The sequence below is a fragment of the Leuciscus leuciscus genome (assembly GCF_965113295.1).
Source record: "Leuciscus leuciscus genome assembly, chromosome: 1".
NCBI lineage: Eukaryota > Metazoa > Chordata > Actinopteri > Cypriniformes > Leuciscidae > Leuciscus > Leuciscus leuciscus.
Genome location: NC_138725.1, coordinates 39,632,084 through 39,654,750, shown reverse-complemented (window position 1 = coordinate 39,654,750; position 22,667 = coordinate 39,632,084). Strand labels below are relative to the sequence as shown.

Below are 22,667 nucleotides of genomic sequence, written 5' to 3'. Positions count from 1 at the left end.
GGTATAGAAATAAACAATGGTAATTAAGTGCTTTTCCTAAAAATGAGAAAGAAAATACAGGGTATTAAAACAGTATGACCTACAAATAAAGTCAGTATGTGAGGCTAAATAGATGTATTTTAGTCTGAATTAGGTAAGATGTGTGCTTCCATTTCAGTTTCAGCAATCCCTTCACTCGATTGGGATGTTCTCTTTTGTTCTGGGCGGCAAGTGCAGTAACTGTAACATCGAGCATATTTTGTAGTATTAAACACATATTTATACCGACTTCATCAGGCTCAGAAAATTCTTCACAAAGAACACAAAGAATGAGCCTTCTCAGCTGCCATAGTTGCAACTCTTGCGTCATCAGAACAGTGTGTTCAACGCATCACCGTTTCTGTTTAAAAAACGTTGTGCAACGTTTTGCCGGGGCTGAACGCAGCCCAGATTGAGTCGTCTAACCAATCAGAGCAGAGCAGACCAATCACAACAGACTGGGTCATCTGACCAATCAGAGCAGAGTAGACCAATCACAACCATAGACAGTATAAGAAGTGGACAGAGCCATCTCATTGGAACTCAATTGAGACAAGTGAAGCCCATTTTTAGCGATTTTTTAGCACTTCCGTTCCTGACGCGCAGACTCAAACCGACTCAAACTAAGCTTGATGACGTGAGCAACCTGTCTGACAGATGTAAATCTTCTAGTAGCTGTGCGTGCAAACTGCCGACGTTAATCTTGCAGAGACGGCGAGCTTGAGCAAAGAGTTCTTTGGCGTGAGTGAGCAGGAGTAAGTACTCTGATTAATTATTTTGTATAGTATTTATTTTAAAATGTAACGCCAGTACGTCCCCCCGATTGCCCGCGAGCTTCTCCTCCTGTCTGTACGGTAATCTCTCTACTGTGCGACAGAGAGTCGCGTGGTTATGACGCAATCGTTAGCCTATTTTTACAAAAACTGCTTCTACGGGGCCATAACGTAAGATACAAGGTAATGGAGCCTTTTATACATTGTCGTGTTTCTTTAGAAATAAATAATGGACAAATGGAGTCTTTAAACGCCTCAGATGTAAAGTTATTCGCTGTCAAAGTGACGCCAAAATGAATGGGAGTCAATGGAATGCTAACGCAAGTGAAGTTCAGCTACAAGATGGCGGCACGCGGCCGGCTTCAACTTCCGGTCGATGGATTACCCGCCTGATCACAACAGACTGTCAGTAGACCAATCACAACAGACTGGGTCATAGGAACCTTTGAAATAGCATAATAGGAGTTTTTGCACTTAAGTCAATGACTGAGCTAACAAACAGGATGCTCTAATAACCATAAAAATTCACAGAACAGACAAATGTTGTGTAAAATAGTCTACTTCTAGTCAGACTGAACCATTTATATGAATATTTTAGTACTTCTATGATATATACATAAAAAAAAATATATATATATTACAATTAAAATGTCATAGCTAAGACAGCTGGAATGTGCCTTTAAATCCTGCCTTCATATGTCACTGTGTGGTTTCAGTCCTGTGAGACCGATGCTCTCAAACCCTCCCTAAAGACATTGGGAAACAAGGAATAATGCTTTTTACCCATAACGCAGCCTTCCACTGCCACCTCTTCTCCAGACAAACACACTAGACACAAGTCACCAAAACCAAGACCACAAATCAAGACAACAGCACAAACACAAACAGTAACCGCTCACACAGAGCCACACTATTTCACAGTGACATGGTGTCTTTACTGCTGAATAACCTCAAATAAAAGAGCAGAACCATCACAAAAGAGAGGGTTTACAAACTACTGTACCCGTCTTATAATGTTAGATTGATGATCATTATTCCACTTTCTATCAGCCGTTTTCGCTACTGTTCCTTCTACATGTAAATGACCTGTGTTGTGATTGGCTAATTGCTTCGCATACAAAATGAGTAATAATGGATTTAAAAGTTTTGCAATGTGAAAATGACTGTGTTTGGAACAGCATACTACCATATCACTTTTAGTATGCATACTTCATAAATAGTACATGTGTGGAATACTAAGATCTTTCAGGATATATTCTAAGATACTACGATAGTTTACAAGAAGTGCAGCGTACAACAGAGCAAACTGTGACGAATACTATATCCCACAATGCAATGCGCTCAACTTGACATTCCACCAAAATAACAGATAAACAAAAAGTAACCAAACAAAAACAAAAGTTTCTGCTGTTCTTGTTCTTATCACCCGAAAAATTAAAGTCCCCCTGTGGTGAAAATCAAGTTTTTATTGTTGTTTATATGTCTATGTGATGTTTTTAATATGCTTTAAGACAAACCATGTGTCAATTCATAAGTCCAATAACACCATTGCTGAGTATTATTATTGCTGAGTCTCAAAAACACGGTTTGAAATCGCTGGTGTTTCTGACGTCACAAACTACCTTGTAACCAATCAGATCAACGTGTGATCGTCAACCAGTGGATCTCTGAGCTGGAGTGAGTGAGTGGAGGCGGGGCTTATTTGCATATTCATAGAATCGCGTATATTAAATGAGGCGAGGCTGTAGAGTTACATTCAAGATATTTTAAGGCATGAAGAACTTTTTTTTTTTTTCAAGGAATCGTTTAAATATGTAATTTTGGTGAACAAAGATGAGTTTTAAGGGATAAAATTATTGACAACAGGGGGACTTTAACATCTTAATTTGTCATTCATCAGTTGATCTGATTAATAAAAGTTTTCATGTCTAAACACAAAATTGCAATTGCAAAAACATAAATGTAAAAAAACCGTATTTACTTAATTAAACATGCTAGTAATGAGGCCATATGACAACAATGTGTTATACTATAGTAGCATACTTGAGCTGTCGTGTTTGAAATGTGTCATTGCATAATGTCGACTTTTACCAATGCGATTTCAAAATACAGTCATCAACATTTGAAGTGGATCAAAACCTTTCATCAAAGTTATACATGCATTTTGAACAATACCCGTTCTTGTCTTAGGACAATTATGATGAATGATCCACTTCAAATGTTGACTACTGTATATCATAATGTACTAGTGTTTCATTCTGAACACAGCCGACATCGTACATCGTTTCAAAACCAGCAACTACTACTTTATCCCTTCAAGAGCATCCAGTGTGTTACTGAAACTATCTTTCATGTCATGCACTGTGTAGTCATGCTATTGTATTTGCTGTTTATAGTTTGACGCTGAAAACGGGGGCCGTCGTGGGAAGCCCACCCACAGACCGTACGCATCTGACACTCCTGACCCCAGATCAGCCGCTGAGATTACCGTCAGTGTAAACACACAGAAGAACCTGATCGCACATCAGAATCTGCACGGCTTTAAATCCAGGCTCGTGATTTAACAGCGAGGCTTTTATTACTCGCCTACACAAACTTAACAGACTACACACAGACTGACCCGACCGACCCCTGATGCCCATCGCACATGCTGCGGTAAAAGAAAAACACAGCACACACGCAAACACAGGTGTGTGTGTGTGTGTGTGTGTGTGTGTGTGTGTGTGTGTGTTTGTGTGTGTGTTTGTTTGATCAAGTTTGAGCTCAGATTGACATTGAATGTGCTCAAGTAAACTTCCCACAGGCCTCTTTGTTATAGTAATAGAATTATTGTCAATTATTTTGATGCATCAGAAAGATAATATTCTAACAGTTTGATTGAATTTTAGAATATTAACAACTAAAGGTGGTAATTACTTAAAAAGAAACACAAACAATCTAGATTTGTATGCTGTCATGAGTGAAGTGAGCATTATTTATATAAAGATTGTTTCAAAGCAACTTAAAATACAACATGTCATTGTTCAGCTGAAGTCAGTTCAATGTTGATTCAGTTCTGTTCAATAACTATAAAGTTCATCAATTCTGGAATGAGTTCAATTCTCTACAGAAAACGAGTGTCGGGATTCACTTTGAGTCAGGTTAATGTCGATTCAGTTCTGTTTAATAACAGGGTGGAAAATACCTTAGTATTACATATAGACTTTATCAGTTAAAAATGAAAGATATTACATCTTAAGTCTGACTACTTAGAATAGTAATAACACATCTCTTCATGTCAGCGTTATTTTATCACTGAGATATTTTACAGTTTTTATTCATATTCTTATTTTTTGTTTTCATTTTCGTTTTAGTAATTGTGTCATGTTTTTGTTGCTGTTAGATTTTTTATATATATATATATATATATATATATATATATATATATATATATATTTTTTTTTTATATATCTTTTTTTAATAAATGTTTCAAGTTAAACTACATGAAAACTAGTTGGCAAAATAAGTTCAAGGCTTTTTGTCATTTTTCAAGTAATGTTTTTTATGGTTTTAGTTAGCTAAAATAGCCCTGGTCTGTAGAACGAACACAAAACTCAAAAGCACAGTCACATACACGCAGACACAAGCTCATAAATCAACACCTGCTTTAATGCTTTGATGGCGTTTTTAATCATAAACTTCCACTGTCGCTGTGGAACAAAGCCTCGGCGTTCATATGGCAGGCATTTGCGTGTCATAAAATATGCGGGTCCATGCCTCCAAACCAGGCCTGTCAGGAGCAGCGCTCTCCTCCCGTTCACCTAATGGGGGAAAACGGCTGGAATTGAACGCACATGTTGGCAGTGCTTATTTGCTTTAATACGGTGGATCTGGGGAGATGGAGAGCATATTAGCTTAAATTACGGCTCGACTCGACGACTCAGAGTTCACTCTGTGATCTCGTGTCACATTTATAGCTTTGTCCCGTTTGGATTTTCCTCTCTGACTCTCCTCTGAAATTTTAGGATGCATTCTGGTCCACTGTCATGATGAGGTGTTATTCTTAATGGTTTCAGGATGGAATAAAGCTTAGAATTATAAATATACTTTATCTGTTTACATATAAATTAAAATAAACAATATAAAAATGTAATAAATATGAAAAATAAATTAAAATAAAATGTGATAAATTAATATAAAAATATTATAAAAATAATAATACATTAATATAAATGAAATAACTATAAATTAATATACAATAATAAATAACTATAAAATAATAAATTAAGACAGAATTAACAAATAAAAATACTAAAATTAATTCATACACAAATGAATAAATATAATAACGTAAACTAATAAGTTAAAACAAAACAAATTATAACTTCATATAAAAGTAATAAATTAATTTAACAAACAAATATGTATTAATATAAAAATGTTAAAATGAATAAAAATAAAATACAAAATGATTAAGTTCATATAAAACAATAAATTATTATAAAAATAATAATAATAAACTAATAAAAAAACATTAAATATATAATTTTAAATAATATAAAAAAATGTTAAAATTAATAAATATAAAATAAGGAAAAAAATCTTATAAAAATGTTAAATATAAAATTAAATATTATAAAAAATAAATATGATATAAATTAATATACAATTAATTAATATAAAAATGTTAAAATAAATAAACAAATAATATAAGAATTGTTAATTAACATTAAACAATAATAACAGATTACACACAAAAAATAACAATGCATTAATGTAAAAATGTTAAAAGAAACAAATATAAATAGTATAAATATAAATATATATGTCAACCACTATTTTTCACAATATAAAAGATGTCAATAAGTTAAAACAGGAGTGACTACCGTCTAGAAGCAGCACAAAGCATTCAGTTCAAACTCAAACGACCTCATTTTTCCTCATAAACTAATCCTAAAATTCCTCATCCAGCCATAAACTCCAGCATCTTTGGCTCTGCAGCTCTGAGAGCATTAAACGGGCTGATGGAAAAGCTCTGCAGCCTGTTATTATTTCTTTATGGATTGCTCCCCATTTCCTCCTGCAGGGGCGGCTGAGTGCGCCTCTCTGTGCCCAGCTCAGTGTCTCTCCTCTGGGGTGCGCTCTGTCAGGCGCTCTGGGGGTCTAGGGGTCTGGCGCCGGGCTCCCGGGGGCCAGGTGAGACTGAACTCAATACTTCAAACACCACAGAGTCTAGATGTAGAAGCCGCCTAATTCAGCTGTGCTCTGAGCTCTCAGCTTCCACCGGAAGACATTAGGGCATTCGCTTTCCAAAAAAAACGTATTTTGAGGTTAAAAAAAAGAAACCTATATATATACACACTACTAGTCAAAAGTTTTGAATCAGTACGATTTTTAAATGTTTTTAAAAGAAGTCTCTTCTGCTCACCAAGGCTGCATTTATTTGATTAAAAATACCACAAAAAACAGTTATATTGTTAAACATTGTTAAACTGTTTTCTATGTGAATTTATTTTAAAATGTAATTTATTCCTGTGATCAAAGCTGAATTTTCAGCATCATTACTCCAGTCTTCAGTGTCACATGATCCTTCAGGAATCATTATAATATGATGATTTGATGCTCAAAAAGCATTCATTATTATTATCAATGTTGAAAACAGTTGTGTACATTTTTTTTCAGGATTCTTTGATGAATAGAAAGTTCAAAAGAACAGCATTTATTTTAAATATAATCTTATGTAACATTACAAATGTCTTTACTGTAACTGTTGATCAATTTAATTCCCCCCAAAAATAAAGTAAAAATTCTTACTGACCCCAAACTTTTGAACGGTAGTGTTTAATGTTACAAAATCTTTCTATTTCGGATAAATGCTGTTCTTTTGAACTTTCTGTACACCAAAGAATCCTGAAATAAAAATGTAAATAACTGTTTTCAACATTGATCATAATGAGAAATGTTTCTTGATCATCAAATCATCAGAATGATTCTGAAGGATCATGTGACACTGAAGACAGGAGAAATTCAGCTTTGATCACAGGAATAAATTACATTTTAAAATATATTCACATAGAAAACAGCTGTTTTAAATTGTAATAACATTTCACAATATTACTGTTTTTTGTATCAAATAAATGCAGCCTTGGTGAGCAGAAGAGACTTCTTTTAAAAACATTAAAAAAAACTTTTGACTGAAAGTGTATATATACACATATATACATACATTCATATACATATATATACATATGTGAAATAGGAAGGTTTGAGAGAAAATATTAAACCGCAAACCATCACATTTAAATTTGAAACACTAAACTGAGTCCAGTACATCTTCATCCACTTGACTGAACAAAACTCTTTCCATGAACTCAATCAAAACACTGTTCCTGCCAAACACAAACCTTTTGTGTCCAGAAATAGAAACACATCTGCAGTGAAGAAAAGACTTGGTGGTTTAATGTTTCAAATAAGTCACAATAGGTGGACCATACTGACACATTTGGCTATATTAAGTGTTTGTTCTCCATCATGAGCAAGTGCTGATGCGTAATTAACCTTAGGCAGAAGACAAAAAGGCTGATTTTGAGGCCGGATATAATAAGCTTCCTCAAATCAGATTTACTGATTCTTATCCTGTCAGACCGAGACCTCGACAGACCTCGATGACACCAGGTTTATGAGTTTCACGCCTGAGGACGTGATAATGATGTGCTCTGCTAATAAAGCCCATCTGTGCAATAATGATCCACAGTGAAGAGGGGCATGATGGGGAAATACACACACTTTGGCGACATCTATTGGTGAGAATGTGCTATTGTCTATGGTTGGCTAATGCACTTTTCAGAAAACTCAAAGAAACATAATGTGTGTAAGTAAATGTGCCTTTTTTCATCATATTATCAACATTATAAACACAAGACCCAAAAAAGGTGATGAGCAACAGAACAGCTCTAATGATATATACAGTGTATATATATATATATATATATATATATATATATATATATATATATATATATATATATATAGCTGAATTAAAAGTAATGAAACTGTTTTGTTTTGTAATAAAGCTGAAATAAAATAAAATACACAAAGAAAAAATTATTAAAGAAAAAACTAAAACTAAAATAGAAATAAAGAAATAAAGAATAACTGAAAAAAAAATAAGTTGAAGTATTAAATTTATGAAAGCTGAAATAGAAAATAGAAAATCTAAATGGAAATAAGAAATATTAAGAAACATTTTTTTTAAAACTAACAAAAAAAAACTGAAAATATAAATAAAAATATATAAAAAATTTAATAAATTTTTTTTTTTTTTTTAAACACAAGATTTAACACTGATTTTAACTATAGTTTGTAAGCTTTACATATTCTGTTTGATTGCATTTAATCAGTCTATTTGGCCAAAAGAAAAAAGAGGCAGAATTAAAGGCACACTATAAAATTTCCGTTTTTGTCAAACAGCGCCCCCTAGAGTCGCTGTGGAGTACTTGTATTTAACATTACTGTCGTAAATACCACTCACGCAGAGCCGTCTCTTTCGAACGCTTTCTTCGTCAACTCTGCCATGATTCACGTCTGAAATGCGTGCTAGTGTCTTCCATAGAGGCTGCTTCATATGTTGTTGATGTATGTGACGTCGTCCCGTAAAGCAAGTCGTGATTCTCGCGAGATTTGGCGGGGCGCCACCTCTCAAACCTGCATTGCTGGTTTTGCCAGCGGCGCCACTTTTAAAAAGCACATCTCTGGAACTTGAGCTGTCTTTCGTTCTACTGACCTTTATCTCACAAAAGCGTGTTCTGTGTGAACCGGCCCTGACTCTGCACAGTTCCAGTTTATTATTATTTTATTATCTGCGTTCAGCACTGATTTCTCCTGCTGTCTACGAGACACGTGTTGGTCATCCATTACCTTGCAGGATGAAGCCAGCAGTGATCCGTCTTCTTTCCAGGCCAGACCCTGCAGCTGATCCGCATGCTGCTCCAGAACTGCACACACACACACAAACACACACACGCGTCATAACACACACCATATCCACAACCATATCCACAAGACAGACATTCGAGGTAAGTTTACAATCTCTCAAAAAAAGAAACACGTCTGACAGTGAGGAATAGAGAAAAGCATGATAGTGCTGGGAATTTGAGCACAACACACACACACACAGACGCACACTCACAGACGCACACTCACAGACGCACATACAGACAGACAGACAGACGCGCACGCACACACACACACACACACACACACAGATGCACACACAGACACACACACAGACAGACAGACGCGCACGCACACACACACACACAGATGCACACACAGACACACACAGACAGACGTACACACACACAGCATACACACACACACACACACACACACAGAGCAGACACACACACACACGTTAAGGAAATGTGGCGGCACAAACCGATGCGCTGGGAAAAGCTTATGTATTATGCCAATGTAGATCTCAGAGATCTGAATATGTGAAATTAGACATCAAACTTTGAAAATTGAAATTGAATTTTGAAATTTTCTAACATCAAAATTAGAAAATTAAATAAGAATGTTGCCCTGGCAAATATCTAAAAATGAAATTGAAGTACTAAGAGTTCAAGTTAAAATGACTAAAACTGAAATAACTAAAGAGAAATATTAAACTTGAAACTAAAATTTTAATGGAAACTGGTCGAATGCCTCTTAATACCAGTTGTGAACAGGGCCAAATATTAGGAAATAAATTCCAGGGTTAATATAGTTAACACTAAAACGCTTCTCATGTTCTCAGAGATCTGATTCCGTGGCGCTGGATTTGTTGTGCTGTAAGTGACAGAGTCTGGTGTAAAACGACAGAGGGAGTGAATGAAACACAGCTAACACATGAATACACATGAAGGCAGACAGCGGTGTGAGATGTGAGGTTGGGAAGCACCAGCAGCCATCATGGGGCTCCGGGGACACGCGGCCCAAAGCTCTGAGGGGCATTTACCTCAGACGCTCCACGTCAGACCCCAGAGGACTGTAACAACCACCAGAGGCTCAGCAGATCAAACCAAACATTGAAATACACACAGAGACAAAACAAACAAAAAAGAAACACAGCAGAGACAAAAAAAGCTGCAGACAAAACCTTCATGAACTGCATTATTCAGGCTGTGACTGAAAGTCATGAATTCAGACGAGGGAAGAGGTTCTGCCATTGGACGAGATCATTTTAACGGTTGACCTGATTGGACATTTCTGAGAGCTTTTTTCAATATTGTGCATCAATATTGTATTAGTTCTAATATATTTGATTTAAATAAACAGATTTTTGGGCCTTGTACATTTTGTTTTGGTAAATCAGTTTGGGTGTGAATTAACTTGGTACGCTATCATGTTGCATTTAAAAAAATAAAAAAATTAATTAAGTGAAATAAATGAAATGAAACAAAAAAAAGAAACAAAAAAAATACATACATCATTTTATAAATAAATGAATTTATAAAATAATTAGTTGATTAAAACATTACTTAATTAAATATAAACAATAAATAAATAAACAAATAAATCAAATTTATTTATTTATTTATTAAACAAAAATAATTTGTTAAAAATAAATAAATTTTAAATAAATAAATGTAAAAAATATAAACATACATAAATTGAAAATGTAAAAAAAAAAAAAAAAAAATGTAAAAAAAAAAATGTAAAAAAAAAAAAAATGTAAAAAAATATATATTTATAAATAAATAAATCTAGCTCCCCAAAAAGCATATAGCATATTGAAATGACAAACAATTACAGTCTGAATAGGGCTTAAGTGTACACAAAGTAATTAAAGACAAGACTAAATCAGGTGTTTAACAGCAGTGATGGTTGTACGTAGGAATGCGAAAGCTGCGAGTTTACCTGTCAAGGCGGAGTCTCGTGTGACGTCCCACACCTGAACAGCCCTCGTAGACGCCACAGCGAGCAGACCCGAGGCCACGGGGTGGAAGAGAACGACCTCCAGTCGCCCATCTCCGGGGCTCAGAGTGACCTCAGCATTACTGGGCTGATCCTGATCTGGATCACACACACGCCACAGCTTCACCTGAAAGAAAAGAGAAAGAGAAAGGTATTATTAAACGCTATATAGTGGTAATTCCTAAATGCATGAGCTAAATTTGTATACAGTCTTTTTAAAAACCCTAAACACAACACAACATCAATCACTATTCATGGTCTTAAAAAAATGTCATGGTCTAATGGTGCAAAATTTGTCAGTGTGTACTAATAAAAAAGACAAAAGACAGACAGACAAACAAACAGACAAAAGACGGACTGACAGACAAAAGACAGACAAACAGACAGACAAAAGACAGACAAACAGACAGACAAAAGACAGACAGACAGACAAAAGACAGAAAAACAGACAAAAGACAGAAAAACAGACAAAAGACAGACAGACAAAAGACAGACAAAAGACAGACAAAAGACAGACAAAAGACAGAAAAACAGACAGACAAAAGACAGACAAACAGTCAGACAAACAAACAGACAGACAAAAGACAGACAAACAGACAAAAGACAGACAGACAGACAAAAGACAGACAGACAGACAGACAAAAGACAGACAGACAGACAGACAGACAAAAGACGGACGGACAGACAAAAGACAGACATACAGACAAAAGATGGATGGTCAGACAAAAGACGGACAGACAGACAAAAGACGGACAGACAGACAAAAGACAGACAGACAGACAAAAGACAGACAGACAAAAGACGAACGGACAGACAAAAGAGACAGACAGACAAAAGAGACAGACAGACAAAAGACAGACAGACAGACAGACAAAAGACAGACAAAAGACAGACAAAAGACAGACAAAAGACAGAAAGACAGAAAAACAGAAAAACAGACAGACAAAAGACAGAAAAACAGAAAAACAAAAGACAAAAGACGGACGGACAGACAAAAGACAGACATACAGACAAAAGATGGATGGACAGACAGACAAAAGACGGTCAGACAAAAGACAGACAGACAAAAGACGGTCAGACAAAAGACAGACAGACAGACAGACAGACAGACAAAAGACGAACGGACAGACAAAAGACAGACAGACAAAAGATGGATGGACAGACAGACAAAAGACAGACAGACAAAAGACAGACAGACAGACAAAAGACAGACAGACAGACAGACAGACAAAAGACAGACATACAGACAAAAGATGGACGGACAGACAGACAAAAAACGGACAGACAAAAGACAGACAGACAGACAAAAGACGGACAGACAGACAAAAGACAAAACGGACAGACAAAAGACGGACAGACAAAAGACAGACAGACAAAAGACGGACGGACAGACAAAAGACGGATGGACAGACAAAAGACAGACAGACAAAAGACGGACGGACGGACGGACAGACAAAAGACAGACGGACAGACAAAAGACGGACGGACGGACAGACAAAAGACAGACGGACAGACAGACAAAAGACGGACGGACGGACGGACAGACAAAAGACGGACGGACAGACAAAAGACAGACGGACAGACAAAAGACAGACAGACAGACAAAAGATGGACAGACAGACAAAAGACAAACAAAAGACAAACCGACAGACAAAAGGTAGACAAAAGGCAGACAGACAAGTTACAAAAAGCGTTGAGAATTTTTCAGTCAATTTATTTTCTAATAATCAAAAGTGTTTAATACCAATTTACAACAGTTTAACTGAAGCAAAAGTATCCATGGTATTCTGGCAGAAGGTATGGATACCATGGGAAATATCCCTAACGGAGCGTGCTTCAGCGGAGCGTGCTGTGCTGAGACTACTAAACACTAAACTCCACTGACTCAGATATATACACTGGAGCAGATGTCAGGTGGAGGCCAGCTGTGCAGAAATATGAAGGCATCAGCAGACAGATTCATCAAGAGCCTCATCTGTGTTTGTCTCTTCATTCTGCTGAGCTTAGGAAAACCCGACCCGAGTGACAGCGGCGTCTGCCAACCTCCTCAACATCTGTGTGGCGTTACAGCTGCTAAAAATCCTATTTATAGAAGATGATATAACAATACCTCCAGAGTAACGTGATTGTGTGCGTGTTTGCTGTTCTGTTTTTAAGATGAACAGGCAAAACAGCTCAACAGATCAGCAGATGCCCCTAAACGTGGTTGGTCACTTTAAATGTCACTGTTTTTGCTCAGAATAAACACAAAAGCATCACTGCTTCAGCATGGCTTACGGTCTCATCCGCCGAGCAGGTTGCCAGCAGGTACTCATCAAACGGGGAGAAGTCCAGGTCGGTCACCAGGTCTGGGACAGAAAGATCGGAGAGAGAATTAGGACAAAGTCATATAGGTTTATTTTTAGTAAACCGTGACATTGCATCTCACACAGCGCTTTTATTAACTCCAGGCATCCTCACAGACATCCGTTTTTCCTCCAAATGAAGTTAAATGAGCCAAGCATGAGCATGTTAGTTGAACCTATAGTACTGCGTCTTACCAGCATGGCATGAAATCTGGGTCACGGTCCACTTCCCGTCAGATCCGGCATTCACAGAAGACAGGCCGACCATTCCTCCTCCTCCAGAGACAGAATACACAAGATTACCTTCAAAAACACTGTTTACCAAACTCAAGACGGACTGGTTCTCCTGCTGTTTAATCTGATCTGCCGTCAGCTTTTGCATTTGTTTAGTGTGCAAACGTTATCAGAGGTGCAGACAGGTTCAGACAGACAGAATCAAGGGTTCGTACCAGCCTGATCCGTGTTGAAGGCCACGAGACTGCAGCTGGATTTGATGTGGTTGCCCTGAGAAGAGAAGGAACCTCCTCGTACGTTTGCAATCCAGCCCTGAACAGAAAGACAGGGAATGGATGTTGTTAAATCAGAGTTAAATCAGTGTTGTTGATGAGAAATCATCAACATGCCTTCATTTAGATGTACTAATACAAACATGAGACACTACACCAACACTACTAAAGCATCTGGCACGCTCCTTTCAGAAAGGGTTTTGAAGCCACAGGACAGGCTTTCTCAAACTTCTCAAAGTGTGCAAACCCCTGTTATGAAAATAACACTGAATAATACAACTGTGAACATATAAAATAAGTCATTTAAAAACAAAACAAAATGTAAATCATAAAAATGTCAAATAAAGTAATTTTTTTAATAAAAAAATTACAATATAAAACTAAAATTTAAATAATAATGTAAAATTTAAATAATTAATTTTAAAATCAAAACTTAGTAAAAATAAAATCATAAAAATGTGAAAAAACAATTGTTAAAATAGAAATAATAGAAGTATAACACTAATAGACATGAAAGTAATTTAGAGTAATAATAGTAACTAATTTAAATAAATAACTAATTTTAAAATAAAAACTTACAAAAATGAAAATAATAAAACTGTAATTAAAATAAAAATAATAAAAATAATACATTTAAATAATATTTTTTAAATAAATGAGTATATAACACTAAAAATTAAAGCAATGTAAAATTAAAATAAATAATTTTATATACAATCATATGAAATAAGTAATTTAAAATAGAAACTTACTAAAAATGAAAGTCATAATGTAAAATTAAAATAATTAACTTTAAAATGAATACTAAAATTAAAACCATAAAAATGTAATATTAAAATAATTTTAAAACAATACATTTTTTTTCTAATAACAACAAACTTAACTATGTGTTTATATATAAACACTTACTGAAAAATATTATACATTTTATGTTCACCTGCAAATCATGTGACCAACATCAGAAAACCATGACATGCAAATGTGTTTTTAAATGATTGAAATGGTCACTAAAAATCTACAAAGAGAATATTTTAGGTCAAAAGGGTTCGCCAAACAAAAAAAGTTTTTCAAGCTATCGGAGAAAGTTCTGAAGATCTAGGGTTCTTTTTTCCTTCAGATTTGACTTCAAGTGGCGACCCTTAATAGTGTCACAACTGTTTGTGTCCTCAGAACTAAACCATACCTGTGCTTCAGAGTTAAACTGTTGGGTTTTATACAGCAAATTACTGAGCTTATCGGCTATATTGCCACAAACTATGATCACGGGTGGGTGATTTTAATATTCATGTTTCCTGGCTCTCAAATTCTTTGTCGCAGGAGTTCCTTATTTTAACAGATGCTTTTAATCTATTGCAGTGGATCAAAAACTCTACTCATATTCAGGGCCACATGTTGAATCTTGATCTTACGTAGATCAATGTCACTGATATTGTGTTCTCAGATTTTCTGCTCTCCGATACACAAGAGCAGAACATTTCTGCTCACGCTATACAACTATACAATTTGCACAAAGAGAAAGCTGAAAACCATCAGAGGAGCAAAAACAAAAAGAATGATTAGATGGAGATGGATGACATAGCAGCATGCGGTAAGGAACATTCTTCTGTTTATGATATATCATAAAGCTAGACCTATAATAACGACAAGACATTTCCAAGCAATATCCTATTGAAACCATATCCGGGAGATGAGTCAGTAAATTAGAGAAAAATCACAGCCTTCGCTTATCCCGTGCGAATGCGCCACACGAAATTCAGATGTGTATGTGTGTGTGTGTGTGTGTGTGTGTGTGTGTGTGTGTGTGTGTGTGTGTGTGTGTGGGGGGGGGGTGTTCTAAATCACACGAGGTGCCTAGATAATACTAATCCAGTGATTCGGATGGGCTCTCTTATCAACAAGTGTCTCAAAACGTGCTCTGTTCCTGCCCATCTTAAAATGGCTACGGTCACTCCTCTGCTCAAGAAGCCTTCACCAGATCCTTCTGTTTTAAAAAAAAATTTCGGCCTATCTCTGTCTTACCTTTCATTTCTAAGCTTTTGGACGAAAATTGTGCTGGATCAACTCCAACACTTTGTGTCAAATAATTGTATCTATGAGGTTTTTCAATCTGGTTTTAGGTCTGCTCACAGCACTGAGTCCGCCATCCTCAGAGTGTTAAATGATATTGATCTCTCCACTGATTCCGGAGATACTGTGGTTCTTGTTCTCTTAGATCTTTTGACACCATTGACCACCCTACTCTTCTATCTAGACTAGAGTCTTGGGTGGGTCTAAAAGCTTTTGTCCTGAAATGGTTTCAGTCATACCTGTCTGACAGAAAGTTTAGAGTAAAGATGGGTAGTTTCTCCAGCTCTACGTCACCTCTGACCTGTGGTCTTCCACAGGGCTCTAGTTTGGCTCCTTCTCTGTTTTCTCTTCACATGCGTCCTCTGGGCGCAATTCTAAGGGGTCATGGCGTATCCTTTCATTTTTACGCGGACGACACTCAAATTTATATTCCAATCAAGAGAAACAACCGTGCAGCGATGAAATCTCTTCTGCTTAGAGGAGGTTAAAGCATGGCTAGCCCAAAATTCCCTCTTCCTAAATGAAGACAAGACTGAGGTCAAATGAAAACTCTCAGTGTATAAGTCCAGAGTTAGAGTCTGTCGGCTTTTAAATCCCCAGGAGTGCGGAACTAAAATTTGACAAACAGATCTCATCTGTAATCATTTCCAGTTTCGTCTACTGTCTAAAACCAAAGGCTTTCTCACCCCGAAAACTCTGGAAATGGCTGTTCATGCATTTATATCGTCTCGGCTAGATTACTGTAATTCCTTATATTGTGGTATATTAAGTTTTCAACTTGCTCGGCTTCAGTTAGTCAAAAATGCTGCGGCCAGACTTCTACATAAGTGTTGCAAATATGACCACATCTCTCCGATTCTCAAACCTCTACACTGGCTGCCAGTTCGACAGAGAATAGATTTTAAAATTCTACTCTTTGTTTTTAAATCTCTACATAACTTCGCTCCTGCCTATCTCTCTGAACTTGTCCATCCCTACACTCCTTCCAGAAGCGTGCATTTGCGGTGGCAGGGCCACGACTCTGGGACACCCTGCTCTAGAGATTAGAACGACCCTATACCCTTGTCTGTCTTCAAGTCTCTGTTAAAAACCTGTTTTCTTTAGTATATTGATCTCTTCTCTAATGGTTGGTTCTACTATTTTATATTTGATTCTGATACTGTTTTGCCACCCTGGTTTTAAGGCTTCGCTTAGCTTTGCTATTTGTGTTTTTGTGCTATTTGTGCTATTTGTGTTTTATGTGTTGTTATGCAGGTCTTACTATATTTTAATCTGGTTGTTCTGTAAAGCACTTTGGTCAGCCTAGTGGATGTTGTAAATGTGCTATACAAATAAAGTGAACTTGAACTTGTTGCCATGTTTATAGCTAGCCAGAACAACAACAGACATTTGAAGGAAACGTTATTGCCTCCTTGAGTACTGAGTTCTGTTCTGCAACAGTAACACACGTGCACAATAGGACGGCCCGCCTGCGACCTGTTGGACACGCGTTCACCTCTGTGCTTGTGGACATTTTAATGTGGTTCACTGGCTGTCGGATTGGGTTACAAAGCCGTGGTTGCGATGAGGTCATGGCAGCAAAACTTAAAAGCCACAATGTTTCTCTCGACAGTCAAAATGAAATGACTTCAAAAGGGAGGAAGCGAAACAGCTGTGCTAAAGAAAGAGCACACCAGTGTTGTTATTGTTAACCAAAAAAAAGAAAAGAAAAAGAATCACTGAATCTCTGATTTATTTATCAGAAATAAAATAAACACTGAATAGAAAAATTTGACTTAAATTACAATATATATATATTTTTTTATTATTATATATATTTTTTATATATAATTTAATATAAAATAGTAACAAATACTATAATAGTATACATAATACTAAAATAACACTGGAACACACAGCAAAAGCCTTGAGATGTTGACAAAAGACGACACTGAATGCAACTGAATCAAACCAGCTGATGCATCTGACATCATCACAAACAGGAAAGAGGAAATGGATAGAAACGCTGCACTTTCTCCAGCCAACAGCACCCACACGCACGCACACACGCTCGCACACACACACACACACACACGTGAAACAGCAGATGCACTTGAGGAAATGCAGAAGAGCCCATGCAAAGGAAGGGCAGCTGTATGGTTTCAAACACTTCCAGAATGTCAACAAGAAACAACACGCAGAGAGTGAGCAAGCCTGGACCAGAGAGAAGACACTCAGGGGGACAACTGTCTCGGAGAAAACCTGAGACATCAGGCCTATGAGACACACGCATGCTCTCGTGCTGTACCATCTGAACAGGATTACAGGGAAACACAGGCATGATGAGGTGACAAGCCAGTGCATTAGAAATAAAAATATGCAATAAGGCCTTAAAAAGAACTGAGAATCTGCATATGAAACTCTAAACCTGACATACAAAACCAAACCCTTCAGTTCTGGCCATACACACAGACAATTATCACCCGCATGCTGGACGATAAAACTGGTCAAATAACACCAGGCTCGCATTGAAGGAGGAACCTGAGCCTAAAGTTTGGGGTTGGTAAATGTTTTTAATAATCACTTCTGCTCATCAAGGCTGCATTTATTTAATGTAATTTATTCCTGTGATCAAAGCTGAATTTCTCCAGTCTTCAGTGTCACATGATCCTTCAGAAATGATTCTAATATGATGATTTGATGCTCAAGAAACATTTCTGATTATTTCTGAAACAGTTGTGCTGCTTCACGTTATTGTGGGAACCGGGATACATTTTGTTTTAGGATCCTTCTGTAACATAAATCTTTTGTAACATAATAAATGTCTGTAATGTCATTTTTTATCCATTTAATGCAACCTTGCTGAACACAAGTATTCATTTCTTTCTGATCTCATCTTCCACTTACAGCAGCATCGGTCAGCGCTTTACATCCGGGCGCTGAGCTAAACGTCCTCAAAACACAAACTCATCTGTCAATCTTTAACAGTGTGTGACCTCCTGTCATGTGACCTAAACACTATCAGGTAGAGGTGAACACCAATGACAACAATGAAACACTGTATCTGCAATATACACATGCTGACCCAAACTTTGGGAAAACATGCTCCCATGCTCAACGCCTCAATGAGATCAAAATACACCTAATATGGTAGTTTCAATACATTTATATTGTTTGATTTGAAGGATTTTTCATAGATAATGAGTTTAAACACTGTGCTGAGTCGCCACTTGATGTCAAAACTGGGTGAAAATCACAGTGCTATATCATATGACTGATAAGTAAACAACAGATGTGAGATCACAACAGTGGCAAAATGGCACTTGATTAGATATATTGTTAACTAGTATAATGACATTCACACATCACTTCTACATGTGTCGTACGCACACACGAACACACAAACGCGTGATCATATACAGCTCAGGAATGTGAAGAATTCACACTGAAGGGGCTGTTATTTAAAGCGGTGGTGGTATAATGGCCTTTCCACAAGATGTAAAATAAGTCTCTGATGTCCCCAGAGTGTGAAGTTTTAGCTCAAAATACCCCACAGATATTTTTATATAGCATGTTCAAATTTTCACTTTTTGAGGGTGAGCAAAAACACACCGGTTTTGTGTGTGTCTCTTTAAATGCAAATGAGCTTCCCTCACACAGACATGCACTAAAAAAATTCTAAAACGTTTAGCCTTTTATGTTCAAACCGGAGTCAGACAATGATGGAGAGGAGACTCAAGAAGAAGTGACAACATGTAGACAACATTTCTGAATGGTTAGTTGGCTAATTTATGAAGCTTATGTGTAGTTATCTTCTAGTCAATGATTAGCATATTCTGTCATGATAATCTATAAATCATGTTCCCGGGGGGCGGGGATTATGTAAATGTTAGGCTTAGTGATGTTTATGCTCAAACAGCAACATTACACACTAACTAAAGTTAAAAAAGTAAAATCATAATCAACCACCCCTTTCACAACAGCACATATGACGACAAGAAATAGGAGCTCCTTTTTGTTGCTGGAAAGACGGTCTAGAATGAAGAAAAATCATTCTACAGCATCACAAGTTGTAGTTGTTTCAACAAAAAACGATGTGATCAGGCGAGCAAGTGCCAAGGTAACAAACCAACGTGCCAAATAATTTATTCAACTCAAAACTTTTTATGCGTTTTGGCCGTTCATTTACACCACAAGGGTGTTTTGGGGGCCTGAAAACGGGATTCAAAGTGGAAGTTTCTGAAAATGATACTATTATTGTCTCCAAGTAAACTACAAAAACATGTATTTGTGAAAACGGCAACGTGCGTATGTCTTGACAATGTTGTCGTCTGTACGTGAAAAACACGAAGTAAAAACGTTTCCGCTTTAAATACATCATTGCCGTGTAAATGTACCCTTATTTTGAAACAATAAATCAATACATAATTCAATAAATCAATAAGTGAAATGCACCAATTTGTTTTGCAATGTTCCATTAAAAAACATTCCATTATTGTAAAAAAACAAAACAAAAAAAAAAGCTATTGGAAATCAAGGTTTGAAGCATATCCGTTCATTCACGACACCGTTTTCCACTAAAAACTGAACTTTTTTTAATGCGTTTTTGCTGTTATACACGACAAGATTTTGGGGGCCTGGTTTGGGGATTTTTTGGGGGGTAAAAACGTATAGGGTTTTCATAGTTGTCATTAATTATCTCAAAATCAATCAGAATATTTTACTTTTTTTAAAGTAATTATTAATTGATTCAATGACTTCATCTTGAAGGCTTTAGTCCTTGGTTATCACAGTAAATCTAAATCTTTGAATGCACAACATTTTATATCTTTAACTTTTTGCAGTTGTTATTCACCTACATTTCTTAATGACAGCTAAGTGTCATGTGAATTGACTCTACGCATCTTTGAATGCACTACACGCATTTATGGCATTTTGTAAAATACGAATACACTTCCACTAAGATCAGAATGAAACGGTATCAAGTTCAATCAATCTCAACGAACTGTATTCAATGCATCTTCATAACACATTCAGCATGAAATGACAGAATCATCATCACACATTCAAGCAATGCCTTAAGATTCTGCATATTAAAGTGCATGAAGCTTCAGTTGAGGACAGAGGAAGTTAAGACACCATCAGTGCATCGGCACCACTCCTTCTGCTGCTCGAAACCCAAATCACAAGACGCTCAATGATATCACGCGCTGTCCAGCGCAGGGAGGCTGTACTCACATCTTTCTTGGGGATTTTCGGAGTGGTGTTCTTATATTTGGACGTCTTAAAGCGATTCATTCTGAGCTGCTGGTCGCGCGTTTGAACCTTCCGGGTGTCTCGCTGTTGTGATCCTGATCCTGTGCGTTTGAATGAGTGCGTTTCTGTGACGCAGAGCTGGCGCGCGCGATACGCGTCGCTCAAACGCTGATTTACAAATCATAAACTCGCACGACGGGTCGTTCAGTAAATCACGCAGTATTGTGTCATGTCTGCGAAATAAAAACGCAGTCGGTGCTTTTAATGGAGGGTTCAATTACAAAAATGCAGAATGGTCTCCAATAGCTATAGCCTATAGTTAGGATATTTATGCAAAAATAAAAATAAAAAACAGTTAGGGCTAATGTTCATGTACCCTATCCTCCTCTAAAATAAATCGAAAATTGACAAAAATGTATTTTTACCCTGTTTGAAAAAAAATATATTTTTCTCAGTTGCTTTGGCTCAATTCTCAATTTTTTTTAATACAGGTTTTCTCAGTCGCTTTGGTGCATTTCTCACATCACTATTTACATTTGCACAACAGTTAGTTCAACCTCCACAACATTTAGTCATTTGTGCACATCATAGTAGCAGTTTCTCATTCCTTCCAACAAATTGCAAATGCTTTTCAACATGCATCAATTGCTTTCATACAACTCTCTGCTGTTTTATAACAGTATCATTTGCTTATGTCATGTCAGTCAAAATTAACTATACTTGTGAATGCTGAATAGTCATTCCATATAAAACTAATAGTCCTCATTTCATTGCTTGAGTCATTACATACAAAAATGTTGAACTAGTTTTTTCCTGAAAATGTCTCCTAAATTGAACAATTTCTCTCAGGTGAATCTCAGCTTTCACTGATGAGAAGGGGTGTGTGAAGCATTAGTTGCAACCAATGTTCAGTTCCAATATGTACTGCAATATTGTTTCCAGTTGTGCACAGCTCTACCCAAAGGGAGTTTATGTTTGTTGTAAATAAGGGTGTATTTTTTCTTTTGCACAATGCTGTGAACAAATTAGAATTGCAAAGAGCATATGCAGTAAAAATGTGAAACATACATATTCAGTGTCTTGTACTCAGTTACCTCACTAAATACAGTAATGTGTAACTTTACTGTATTTTTCAAATGGTTGTGCAAACAGTATATAGTGCTGTCTTGAGCATTTTCAGGTAGTGTCACCAAGATCTGACTTTTTTGCATTGGAAAACATTTACAGAGTAAACTGTCATAATGAAAACATGACAAAGCCATTTGACTATCTTGTTCATAAACAATGGTGGGACTTTTCATCTTGATGACACTGACACTTTCATTGATATGAAGACTTGCTTTTGAGGAATGAGCTCTCCATTTTGAGCAAGTGACACGCTTTTGCAGGTTATCAACTAGGTTTTGCAGTTTGTACTAATTGTTTTGAGAACTGCATTAACTGTTGTGCAAATGTAAATAGTGATGTGAGAAATGCACCAAAGCGACTGAGAAAAACTGTAATTAATTCAGATCTCTGAACAATAATAAACCTATTTTGTTCACTTAGGCACGTACATGCGATCATCTATAATTTGCATAGGCCTAATACATGTCAAACATGCACAAACTGTCAAACTCTTCACAACTTCTAAACATTATATCATTGTGTGAGCCATCACATGCAAACTTATCCATTGAGTTATTAAAACCTGTCCGTTTTTCTCGGTCACTTTGGTACATTTCTCAGATCACAACTGAAATTCTCAAACTACTTGTTCAACCTCGTCATCTAGTCAGTTGTGCACA

At 36.5% G+C, this 22,667-nt stretch overlaps 1 protein-coding gene across 1 annotated transcript in view; it reads right to left on the bottom strand.

Moving 5' to 3' along the window:
- Positions 1-21,021, bottom strand: part of coro7 (coronin 7) — a 162,227-nt gene extending 141,206 nt beyond the window's left edge. The window contains exons 1-6 of the mRNA XM_082180715.1: positions 20,863-21,021; positions 13,522-13,618; positions 13,268-13,348; positions 13,005-13,075; positions 10,671-10,854; positions 8,688-8,764 (exon numbers count right to left, since the gene is read on the bottom strand). Of these exons, the coding sequence (XP_082036841.1) occupies positions 8,688-8,764; positions 10,671-10,854; positions 13,005-13,075; positions 13,268-13,348; positions 13,522-13,618; positions 20,863-20,922 (570 nt within the window). The 5' untranslated portion in view covers positions 20,923-21,021. The remainder of the gene's footprint in view (positions 1-8,687; positions 8,765-10,670; positions 10,855-13,004; positions 13,076-13,267; positions 13,349-13,521; positions 13,619-20,862) is intronic.
- Between the last annotated feature and the right edge of the window lie 1,646 nt (positions 21,022-22,667).